The sequence below is a fragment of the Apteryx rowi genome, unplaced genomic scaffold (genome assembly GCF_003343035.1).
Source record: "Apteryx rowi isolate R43461 unplaced genomic scaffold, aptRow1 scaffold_319, whole genome shotgun sequence".
Lineage (NCBI taxonomy): Eukaryota > Metazoa > Chordata > Aves > Apterygiformes > Apterygidae > Apteryx > Apteryx rowi.
Genome location: NW_020449630.1, coordinates 115375 through 128012, shown reverse-complemented (window position 1 = coordinate 128012; position 12638 = coordinate 115375). Strand labels below are relative to the sequence as shown.

Sequence of the window (12638 nt, the reverse complement as noted above, 5' to 3'; positions counted from 1 at the left end):
CTGAACAAGCAAAGTCAACCCTGTGCGACTCAAGCGAAGCGTGTGTAATGCTTTCATAATTAATATCGTTGCAGCTGCAAACATGAGCTGAATTTGGTCCGACATGTGGTAGAAGACACAGTCTTACCACAAGTACTACTGTAGGCTTTCAGTATCATCTCATTAATATTTCAGACAGGTAAAAATATCATTAAGGAAGAATTCTCTGTGTGATGTGCCAGGACAGTTTGTCCTCAGCTGTAAGCAGAATAGGTTTGAACTGAGTTGTAAAATAGTCAACAGATAAAAGAATTGCCCCTGGAACATTTGATTAATTAAGACTATATTAAAAATCGGCAATAAAATAGTGACACGAGCATTGAAAGAACCCAAATGGAGCAACAGCATAATGTCTGTTGAGACTAGTCTGGAGTACAAAATGCTTTGAAGTGCCTCTTGCACTCTGTTACTTCAGGCTTTGAGGCATAGAGAAAGCAATATATTATCCTAAAACCATGACATTTAAAATGTTCAGTTAAGCAAAAATGTATATCTGCCATCTTTATTTTAGGAGAGAAGAATTTGGGAACCTCAGTTTTCCTTATGGAGACCTGATTTTCAGAAAGTATGGTATACTTGCCACCTGAAAATTAAACCGTCACAAAATGGGCCGCTTCAGCATTGCTTTTGAAAATTTGAGCTCAAGTGAATGTGTTGTGTGCAATTCCAGAAGACCACCCCTGCAGATAGATCCTGAAAGACAGACTAAATATGAAATTAATTTATATAAATACAGAAAGGGACTGAGGTTAGGGAAAGAGCATTTTAAGCAAACAAAGTATGCTTTGTTCTGTAGCAAGCGTTGCACATTGTTTACACTTGCTGAGTGTATACAAGACTGCCTGTGGGCCCAGCAGATGTCATATGTTTAAACTTCGAGATCATGGATGTCTGAAGAATTTGCTATTGCCATTCAATCCTAAACCAGTGGTAGTTTGAGTGAGAGGGTCCAACTGCTGCTCCTCAAATAGTTGGAGGATCTATGAAAGTTGAGTGCACCAATGGTTTTTATAGAAGGAAAATGTTTAGTACTCATTGGTTCAAAATTAAAAATTTGAAAAGGGGAGGCTTGTTTTGAATTAGGAAAACCGTRCAAAGTCAATTAATGTGTCAACTCATTCTCCTTAGGCCCTAAATATAGAAAATATGTTCTTAACATAGTGTGTTCCACTGATCAATTTTTGTAAGCCTTTCATAATATGAATGGGTAAGGTTTTTTTTTTYCCCAAATCTTTCCTATGCTGGCAGTCGGATCAAGAGGAGGATGGAGATCTAAAGGCACAGGTACAGAAAAGAAGGTCCCAGATGTTACTAAACTATGTTGAAGGTGTTCATATCTCTCAGCATGTTATTATCAGTTCTCTGTGAAGAAATGTATAGAAACAGCATTTTTTATCCTTTCAATATTGTGTCCCTTACCTTTCCCTTTCTTTTTCACTTCTTTCAGAATAGTCTGATTAAGCGAATACAGGGTGAAAATGTGTATGTCAAACATAGTAATCTTATGTTAGAGGTTGGTATTGGTATATACCAGTGCATGTGCGTACATGTGTGTTAGTTTTAGTGGTAAACCTGTGAATCTGCACTATGATGCATGAACTGTGTATTCCCACCTGCTAATAAATTAAATGGATATTTTTTCTCAGATTATGGTGACTTCTCTACCTAGTTCTTTAAATATATATATCTATATGCGTGCGCGTGTGTGTGTGTGCATCCACGCGCATATGTGTGTTTGTTTGAAGCCTCTTTATCAGGTGTAAATTATAGTGATATGGATAAATTCTAAGAGTATTTTTATGCTCACTTGTATGAGATATGCTGTGCTGTTATCTTTCAAAATATCACATTTTCACAGAGTGTTGTGTTAGTGCTGTGCTCCCTGGTTCCCTAAGATGTTACTTTCTTCTTTACTAACTTACGTGTTTTGCCTCTAAAATTTGGATGGCTTAAGATGTATAACAAATTGCTGTCTTTTTTTTTTTAATTATCCAGGACCTAGACAAAACCCAAGAAGATTTGATGAAACATCAGACCAATATAAGTGAGCTGAAACGAACCTTCTTGGAAACCTCCACAGAAACGTCTGTGTCCAATGAGTGGGAGAAGAGGCTTTCCACATCTCCAGTTCGGCTTGCAGCAAGGCAAGAGGAAGCTCCTATGATTGAACCACTAGTGCCTGAAGAGGTCGGTGCCATCTGAAGGGTTTTTTATTTGTGTATTCATTTTTACTTATAGTAGCTCTCAGTAGGTGCTAGAGGCCTTCCCGTGCTCCCGTTGGAGTGGGCAGGTATTCCCATTTCTCAGGACTCAGGCTTTAGCAGGCAGTTTAGAGCAAACTGTGTGCTCAGGGAAGAGCAGATAGTTTATATATAGTTGTAGTACAGAATTCACTGGAAGTGGCGTGGCAGAATTGGGTCTCTGTAAGGATGCGAAATATGGGCTTCGTTACAGCGGGCTTTGGTGAGCTTGGGAAAATTCAGCCACGCGTGAAAGGAAACATGAAGGTGATTGAGAGAAAATTTAAATAGTGGTGACTGTGGTTGGGAGCAGTGGCACAGCAGGACAGATGGGGGTACAGTACCAAGCTTGACAAGAAAATACAGAGCAAAGGGTAGAATTGTGTAGGTTTTTGAAGACGGAGAAATAGTGATGTTAATTGGAGTTACTTGGCCAATTCCGTAGGGGAATAACAGTTGCTCTAGTCTGTTAGATAACTTTTTATTGAAGATCCAGCGCTGGTTGTTACTAAGTGTGTGTATTTGCATGCAGAGTGTATGCATGAAAAAATCTTTCTCACTGTATGCTCCGAAATGTTTGCAAGAAAACTTTCCAATCAAAATGCTTTTTCTTACTTAGTTTGTGGGTAAGTAATGAGATACAGAGCTAAGAGTGTAACATTAATGTTGCCTTACCATAGACAGAAGTTCAGAAAAAGTGGAGCATCTCTTGGTTAAAATCCAGTAGAGCAAACTGAAATCTGCTGTGTATGGTCTGCATGAAGATGAATTGTTTTATTCTGATGTGGATATCATGTTTTTGCCTCGCAGGAACCATCTTTATGGTTGCCACTTGGTTTTAGCATTACAGACCAATAAATGGTCACAAAATTTGCTTCTGTCACCCTCATGATGATGTATTATTGTAAGGGATGCATCAAGAATTGGCTGAAAATTATAATTCAAAAGAGACTTCAGCTTTCCCACCATGAAAGCCTTCCTACCATAGAGGCTGGCTTTGAAGACCCTTAACTCTCTGGGGAAAGAGAATCCCTGGTGGCAGGCAGATAACATATGTCACCTACTCGTTCCGATTAGAGTAAGGGATGTTGCCAAGAAAAAGGCCCCAGTTCCTCTCTTTCTGCATTATACCCGTCCAGTGGTTGATATTGGCATCTGACGTGCATTAGAATGGCCATCAGGTTGTATTAAAATAGCTAAAAAGCAGGCTCAGTGCCCAAAGCCTACTTTTTGGAGAGAGGGCTAAGGAGTCTTAATGTTGCTCCTAGTGTCTTGTTCACAAATCRCAATGAATCCTACAACCATGTTAGTTTGGTTGTAGTTGAAAACAGGAATCTTCTTTCTCAAGAGTAAAATTCTAAGTATAACAAACAGGACGTATTTAACAATTAAAGATGGAAAGAACTGTTGAAAAGGACTGGCTAGCTGAGATTGAAACAGAGGAGTGCAAGTGAAGCAACCTTAAAAGTCTCCTGAGTTCATTTCCTTTCTTTATTACTTCACAAATTTAATACCAAACTTTTTTATTAAAATGCATAAGCAGTAGCAAAGCATTGCATAGAGTTATGTAGGCTCTAACCTGGAGAAGTGCCAGGGACAAGAGAGACCCTTATCTGGTATCTTATCTTACTGGAAGAAAAGAACATGCACAAAACAATGTCCAGTTACTCTATTTTATACGCATCCAAGTAAAATAGAGCTGTCCCACAGARTCTCATCCAAATAAAAGAGTTTCAGTGAAAAATGTGAGTAGATTTGAGCTATCGTTGCCTAACTCTGAGGTGAGTTCTGTCCTTAAGGGACCCTCGCTGTAGGTGACATCCAAGCATCTTTTCTGTCTCTGCTGCAGTTTGTGTGTCCTGCTGAGAAAAGGATTTGTCAGGAAAAGCTTAAGTCATGCATAGGTCAAAATCAACATCTGCTAAGAAATTCAGAGGCAGTCAGGATATACAGCACTGAGAACTAGATTATGCAATAGCTTAATCAACTCAAAAATACGAACTTAACTTAGAATTCTCTCTTTAAAAAATGGATTCAGTGCTGTTACACATAGCTTTTTAAGATTAATATAATGAAACAAGAACAGAGGAGAAAAATGCACCTTTCCAAACTGTACTTTGAGCATTTGACACGTTTGTGTTTAGTCAGTTTGACCTTAACCCTGGAGAAATAATTTGGTTTTATTTAGTTATGTAAAATACAGTTTTAAATATCTGACAGCTTCTCATAATGGTGGCCAGATAGGYGCAGAACATGAAAGTCATCATATTAACAAACTCATTAATACTGTTTGGTCTGATCTGGATTGGATTAAACCACCCACTCTAAAAATAAAAAAAATACATATTCATCTCATTGAAGTCAGTTAGGTGAGGTCATTTCTCTCTGTCTAGTTTCTAGATGTTCTGTACCTTTCTTCAAATGTGTACATTTCTCCTTGGATATGTGGAGTATATGTGTTTTAAATAGTGCCCTATCATGCCAGTGCATTTTATCGTGCGAGCTGTAGTACTTGCATAGAAACAGGCATTGCCAGCCCAGAAGCAGGGAGAATGGCAAAGGATATCTGACTGAGAAATATCTACACCCAGTCTCAAAAGGCTTAGGGAATTGTCTTACATCCTGTCTACCAACTTTTTAACTTTCCCAGTTGGTCAAGTCACAGAGATATTCTTGCTTTTCCTATAACATTGTGGAGGCACAGATGGGATAAAGATGAGTAGGATTTTGATATCTCATTAGAGAGGATAATACAGCAATATTTAGCTTGTTGCATGTGAAAAAGACTCTGAGACCTGGGTTTTCAATGATAAGCCTTGTACCCATAAGGAGAAGGGGAGACCTGAATTCTTTGCAGAGTATGTCTTCTGTCCTCTTCAACACAGAAGGTTGCAAAGGCTCAGAAAGCTAAATCCTAGGTAAGGCTGAGTGGGCTGCTCTAGGCTATTGATGGAAGCCATGAAAGTTGACAGTGGAGACAGTTAAATGAATAATCTGAGATGAAATGAACATAGTACATCCACACCCAAATATTTTTAAGTTTACTAGTTTTCTGACTACCCAAATTTTATGCTCGTGTTTGCTTTGCATTCATCTGAATGTCCTGAACAGAGAGACATTGATTTTCTTGGAAACCTCTTTGCTGTAAAATTATTCTGTTTAATACTGTTTCCTAATTTACCATGCAATTAACAGTTTGTAGAGTAGAGAAATATTGATGARCTATTGTATAGTGTACTATATGCCCTTCATTTGCTACAACCATTTATTCCCCTGACACTTTCTTATTCATTAGACCAAAGAAGAAAGAGAAAAATCAGAAAAACTCATATTTTTGCAGAAGGGAGGTACTACATTCCTTGAATTGCAGGTAAAAACAAATCATATTTTCTTGAAACACAGTCAGATAGGCTAGCAATGATTTATTATTTTGTTCTCTTTTTTCCTTTCCAAGCCACAATTTTTTTTATTTTATTTTATAAGTTCCAAAGGCAGGTATAATCTGGGGGCAGAATTCTGAGGAATGAGTACCCTCCAGAGCTTATGGCTACCTAATATTGATTGATTTCTCTACAAGTTACAAATCCACTTGCACAGTGCTGTTTGTGGATGCTGTTTGCAGTTGTGCATGCATTTCTAGCACCAGTCTCACTGAGAACATTATAATGAATGGGGCACTCCTGTCGTTAGAATGAATTTCCCTTATACTGTCGAGTGAATTCAGATTGTACTGAGTGATGGTGAACTTTGTATTCTTATTGGTTTTTCTATTAGCCAAGTGTGATAGAGAAGAAGCTGCAGGAAGGAGAATCTGCTGGCACTTTGGTTGCTTCTCATCAAATCATTATCCAGAAAAGTATACCATCATCTGTAGAGGTTATTTTTAATTCATTCGATTTTATACTACCACATTTGCTTAGTTAAATACAGAAGTTATGGTCTTATGGTCAAATAACTGGACACTGATTGCATATTCAAAGCAAATCACACAGCATATTTGCATATGGAGGAAGACAGATATCACATTATCAGACAATGTCTTAATAGTCTGGCATTTACTGTGTTGTACTATTAAATAATGCTAAAGGCAGTTGATTTTATTTAAATAAAAGCAAGGAAATTCAGCACAGACTACAGCTACCTGCAGATGCATACTGTTCTAAAACCTCATCAAAAGTGTATTTGTGACGATTGAGAAACAGTTGAATGGGCTTTTTTGGCCTATTTTTGTAACTTGAATTAGTTTTCAATTGTAGCATTATGAACCCTGTTGCAATATAAGATTTTAAACCTCAGGATGATTCCAATAATTATTTAAATATACATTAAAAATGCTACTCTGCTACAAATTACTACAGAAATACTGTGACAAAAGTAATTTTTTTGTGTCCCCATTATATGGACCTCTAAGGGGAGGGGATCTACAAAGGAATAAGACTTTGCCTAAGGTGAGGCTGTTTGTTTGATGACTGCTCTAAGAGGTAGAGTGGTAAAAGTTATTACATGTTCTCAAAAGAGGCAGCATTGATTTCTTGAAAGACTTCATATTTTAGTGTTCCTGAAACGTAGATAAGCCTTTAGATATTCTAATTTAGCTTTTATATCTCAAATATAGGGCACTGAGGACTGGGTTGTTATAGACAAAGTACCCTCTGAGGTAGTTGATGGTGAATCGAAACAAAAAGTGGCATACAAAGTAGTGACTGTGAGCAGTAAAGCTGGCATCCCACCCGAGATATTAAAATCCAGTACCGTCCTAATGCAGAGCTTTGAGGACTTGGAAAGTGACATAAAATCCAAAGAGGAGAATAAGCAGAAAATGTACACCCTAGGAAAGTCCTATGATACCGTTTCCGGGAAAATTGTAACCATGACAAGTAAAGTTAAAGAGGGAGAGAAACCAGTACAGCCTTCACTAGAAGCTTTTGAAAAAATGGAAAGGGAAGTGCAAGAATCTGTGAAAATCATTCCCGTAGTGGCTGAGTATGAGATCCTAGAGCCTGTCACTGATGAAAAAGCCGGGAGGGGAGCCGACATGCAGAGCACGAAAAGGAAGCTGTCCGACTCTTTAACACCTATAAAGGAAGCAGTATCGCAGTTGCAAAGTCCCGAAGACGAGAGTTTGAAAAAGACACTAAAGATGGACCAGGATTTGCAGTTACATGGTACACTGGGAAGTTTGCAGCTTGGCAAAGCAGAAGGACACCTTGACAGTGAAGCTCTAAAAGCAGGGGCGTTTGTCCGGAGAGATAAGAGCCTGTCTGAGTGGAGATATTCCAGAGAACGGCCATTTACCATTGCTACTGCTCACTATATTACTGAATCGTCTGCATCAAAAGTAGTGGTAACAAGTGGCTTTGACTTCATGCCACAGTTTAAAGATTAAAGCATGACTTCTTTTAGGCAATACCCTCACACCACCCTACCTTTCAGTTCTCTTGCTGCCTGGCTTTATCTTGACAGTGGCCAACCCAGCTTATTTTTTTTCTCATAATTTAAATCCGTACCACAGTCTAAAGCAGACATAAGGCTTTCAACCTTTCCGATTTATTTAAAGATCCATGTTACTGAAATGTAGTATTGCGCTGTGGCTTGTTAATAAAAGGAAAAAAGGTTTGCTTGAACCAGCAAAATGCCAGTGCTAACAACTATGCTTTGTAACTATTGCTTATTGTAGCCATTATGAATTTGTTCTAATTTATTTTCCCATTCTTTTCCTGTTTTCAACCTCTCCGTGCCCCTGCAGCCTTTTCTCCCTTTCCTTTGTCTCTGCCTCCAGTTTTGTCAATTAATATATCTGTGCATGTAGGTCTGCCTTTCTTCTGTGTATGACTCTACATTTCTTTGTCTATTTAGACTAAGCAGTCCAGTGGTGAAAAAACCTTGGATGGTTCAGATATCTTCAGTCTAATAGAGTCCGCCAGAAAACCAACTGAGTTCATAGGAGGGGTTACTTCTACTTCACATAGCTGGGCTCAGGTGGCTGTTTGATTCCATACATGAATGTTATCTTTGCACACTGATGACTTTTGTTTTTCTTTTGTTTCCTGTATTTATTCATAACTTAGAACCTGCTTAACTAACGCAACACATATACTTTGTGTGCCTTTTCCTTTGTTGCAATAGATCACAATAGATCCTTCACAAAGAGGAAAAAAACAGGTTTTATTTCATTTCGTTTTATTTTGGTCATTATACAGGGTGTTGTATTTTGCCTTTAGAAAACTAGCACAGTAATACCAGTGAAAACACCACTGTGACATTTCTCTTCACTTCTAAAAATTGTAATTCTTGCTTTGTTTTTCTCTTCTGCTATTGTTTCTCCTATTGTCCTTAGAGTGAAAATCCATACAGCATGAGAGAAATAAATTGGCAAAATTTAATACCCTGTTTTTATTTTCATTTACAGTACACTGAGATGAGGAACTGTGGTAAGCAGGGATGCCCACTTCTGAAATTGAGATTTTTTTTTTTCCTCTCTCTCTCCAGAGAACGGAGACAAAGACATCTCAGGAGATAGGTTCCAGTGAAATGAAGCCAGCAGCTCAGCCACAGCAGGAGACAGTGAAGAAGGTTGTTCAGGAGACTGTCGTGGTCGAGGAGAGACACGGGCTGAGTGTGCATGCGAGTGGGGATGCCGCCAAAGTGGCTGGACTTGCGCCGGATGCTCAGGCTCAGGCAGCGTCCGCTGCGGCTGCTAGCGTGAAAGGGAAGGAGGGCTCTGCTGTGACTGAGGGGGCTAAAGAGGAGAAAAGGGAGGAGGCCGAGAAAGCCCTAACCAAACAGGAAGGAATCGCTGCTGCTACTTCTCACGAGCAGGAGGAGGTGCACAGTACAACAGTACACGTTTCGGATTCTTTGGAAAGAAAAACTCATTTTGAGGTAATTTGTTAATAAATCAGTTATTTCTGCACCGAGCTGTAAATGCATGCAGTAGTGGACTAAATTCACTCCTCTCATGGAAAGTCAAATAAAGTGTGCAAAGGTTGTATGAATGTGTCTTTACTGTAGGCAATTTGTTTCTCCTCTTRTTTCCTCCTTGCATGGCACCTGCAAGGCTTCTTGCTGGTTTCCATTATTGGCAATATRCCATGTATATTTTGCCTTAAAAGAGCTTTTCATGCTACACCTAATTTGGTGGCGTTTTATGTGATGGATAACAGGAATTCATCTGGCATTCTCTTTGGGAACGTTCATCAAGATTTGCAAAGTTCTCTTGTCCTCAAGGACAGAAGATGTTTTTTCTTCCAGACCTGGTACAATTGGAAATAATTTTACTATGTTTTAAACAATCCAGGTTTCTTATTTTAGCCCCACTAGCAGAATTTCAAGAATTATTTTGCACAGAGGTTAAAAGATTGAGATTGTCCTTGCTCCTTTTTCTGAGCGCTGAATGCAAGAGAGTAAGCCTAAAGAGGAATTCATTCTCTTCTCATTGTAAGAAAATGTGTAATGTTTATATCTTTTCTGAAGTTTGTTTTCATGGAATACAAGATAGTTTTAAGTACCACCAGCATTATATACACATGTACGTACCATTATAATGAAGAGATTTTTCTTTTTTCTTTTCCTAAAATGCAGAGCACTTTTTATTTGTACCCCTTCTGCTCGCCAAAAAAAAAATACTTCTCTAAGAAATCCAAAAGCTTTACTAAATGTTCCAATTGCTTTTTTTGTTCACACAGTCACCAGTTGTGAAGACTGAGACTATCAGTTTTAGCAGTGTTTCTAGCGGTGGGGAAAACCTTGAAATTTCAACCAAGGAAGTGCCAGTAGTCCATACAGAAACAAAAACCATTACGTATGAGTCATCACAGGTAAGAAATTCTGTAAAACTCAGGATCTAATTTAACATGGCCTTAAGAAACCCATGTTTCTTAACCTATGCTTAAGTGTATACCTTACTGTAAACTGTTCTAAAGTGTTCAAGTATTAAATATTAGCATCAAGAGGATGTACATAAGTATAGCTTTCCTGAAGGTGACTTATATGTCCTCATGTAGGGCCTTTTGAGAACATTGGTGCAACTACAGGTTTCAAAGTCTAAATTTCACATCTATGCTTCAAGAAACAAAGGATAGATTCTTATTATGCAGTGAAATACTGACACATGATCACCCTAAAAGCAATTATTTTCTTATCATTAGGTATTCTCTTTATGAAAAATTGCACAAACAGAGTTCAGCCAATCTAGTTATTGTCTCCCCATGCTCAGAAGCTTGTTTATGATGAATGTTTTTCTCTTTTGGTTCTCTAGGTGGACTGTGGTGCTGACTCAGAGCCAGGTGTATTAATGAGTGCACAAACTATCACATCTGAAACTACCAGCACTACAACCACTACACATATCACCAAAGTGAGTCCTCAGAAAACAGGGACTTTTTTTTASAAGGATGTATGCTTTCAGAACTTTAATTCTATTTGTTTTAAAACATGGGCACATGCTTATATTCTCTGGACAACATCCAGTCTATTTTYGGTACCTGTTTTCATTCACCTGTCTTTGGGTATACTGTCTTCATTAACATAGCATCCAAGGACTTGACAACAGTCCTGAAAGGCATAAACCTTCAGGGTCTACACAAGCACAAAACATTGGTGTGCAGAGACACTTGAATTAGCTGCAAATACTGTCTGGGACTGGAAGTAGTATAGCCACATTGGCATCAAGTGGCACCCAGGAAGGAATAATTTGCCCGAGTGTGAAGTGTGAAGCCATGTTGACTTTACTACACTGCCTTTGAGTCCTGAGGTATTATCTCTGCAGAATGTTGAAATTATAAACTAATTGGGCATCATGTAGGCATAATGGGACATTCAGTTAGTTTGGATACTGCTGTTGCATTGCTGTGTTGCTGTACCCTAAGCAACTTGCCCACAGTCAGATGAAAACCTTATGGCAGAATAGACAAGTGATGTTGGGTCTTCCAAATTCCAGAATAGCATCTAAATAACAGTTCTTCCTTTCCTCCCTAAGCACAAATCCTGTTAGTACAGTGACAGCTCTCCTACCAATATTCACTGAGGACAGGATTTCATCTGTCTGGAGTGATATTTACCCTTGATAGATGTGCTATATAAAGCCCACACAGCACTGCATATCCTTCTGAAGCCTGTGGTAGGACTTAACTGGGTCTTAATATGAGTCATCTGTGTGGACATTTGTCCATTTTTTTCTTCATGGGATGAATTTGCCATTAATGCCTGTCAATTTTAACCCATCACATACAAGTATCTCTTCTGATACATGTGCAGGTTTATTAAAATCATAAAATAATCTAGGTCAGAAAAGACCTCTGCAGGTCATCTAGTCCAGCCCCCACTCAGGGCAGGCCAGCTTCAGAGCTGCTCTGATGGGGGTTCAGGGTTGCTCCTTCTGTGCACTCCATTTGAGATTGCTGCGTTTGAGATTGTTTTCTCCACTATGTTTGGATTCCTGAGCTGACCACTCYCTGAATGGGTGGGAGCACATTTGAAAGTAAATTACTGACATGTATTTGTCCTTCCCATTTAGACTGTGAAAGGAGGCATCTCAGAGACAAGAATTGAAAAACGAATAGTCATCACAGGAGATGCAGATATTGATCATGATCAGGTAAAATCTGTAAGCTGCTAAAGGCTACCTTGAAGGCTGCCAAAGAGAATATTTCTAAATATTGCCTTAAGCAATACTCTTCATACTGGCATGGCTTAAGTTAAACTGGATTGGTAGTTAAATCAGTGATGGTATATTTTATATTTTAATCATTTTCCTCATTTGTAAATTGTGTAATATCTCATGAATCTTTCCACCTTGCTACTGATCATGCATGTTCCACCTCCTTTTTGTTTTTGCCCTTTTGTGGTTTCCTTGGGATAGGCGCTGGCTCAGGCAATTAAAGAAGCCAAAGAGCAGCACCCTGACATGTCAGTGACCAAAGTAGTGGTACATAAAGAAACAGAAATCACACCAGAAGATGGGGAGGATTGACCACAGGTAAGAGGACTAGATGATTTTCCTAGGCATTTACTGAGCTGGCATGTTGCAAAGGTCATTTTCCTACCATAATTCACCTCTAACTCTTTACTTTCTCTCACTGGCATTTGCAAGTTACATTTGTGCTGGGTAGCAATTCTGTTATTTAAGTGTAAAACACATTTAGCTCCAAGTGTTTTTCTTCATTTAATGGTGCCGGTTGGAGAAACAGAAACTATTCATCTGCTTTTGTTGGCTCTCTGGAAATTCCTCATTGTCCACGCTTTGTTACAGTCTAATTTCTAGTCCTGAAGTCAAAAAAATCTCTTGTCTGCTTATATGTCATTTAAGAACAAAAGTACTTTGTTCTTAAAGGTGTGCATTTTGTTTTAAAATGCCAAGGG

At 38.6% G+C, this 12638-nt stretch overlaps 1 protein-coding gene across 3 annotated transcripts in view; it reads left to right on the top strand.

The window, feature by feature from the left end:
* The window catches only part of EPB41L3 (erythrocyte membrane protein band 4.1 like 3), a 65733-nt gene extending 53484 nt beyond the window's left edge, over positions 1-12249 (top strand). For 2 of the 3 annotated variants that reach the window (XM_026070786.1, XM_026070787.1), the window contains 8 exons: positions 1288-1323; positions 2035-2226; positions 8136-8258; positions 8769-9161; positions 9965-10096; positions 10537-10635; positions 11794-11874; positions 12139-12249. In XM_026070786.1, coding sequence (XP_025926571.1) covers positions 1288-1323; positions 2035-2226; positions 8136-8258; positions 8769-9161; positions 9965-10096; positions 10537-10635; positions 11794-11874; positions 12139-12249 — 1167 coding nt within the window. The remainder of the gene's footprint in view (positions 1-1287; positions 1324-2034; positions 2227-8135; positions 8259-8768; positions 9162-9964; positions 10097-10536; positions 10636-11793; positions 11875-12138) is intronic. The other variant, XM_026070788.1, reaches the window with a different exon arrangement.
* The last annotated feature ends 389 nt before the right edge of the window (positions 12250-12638 follow it).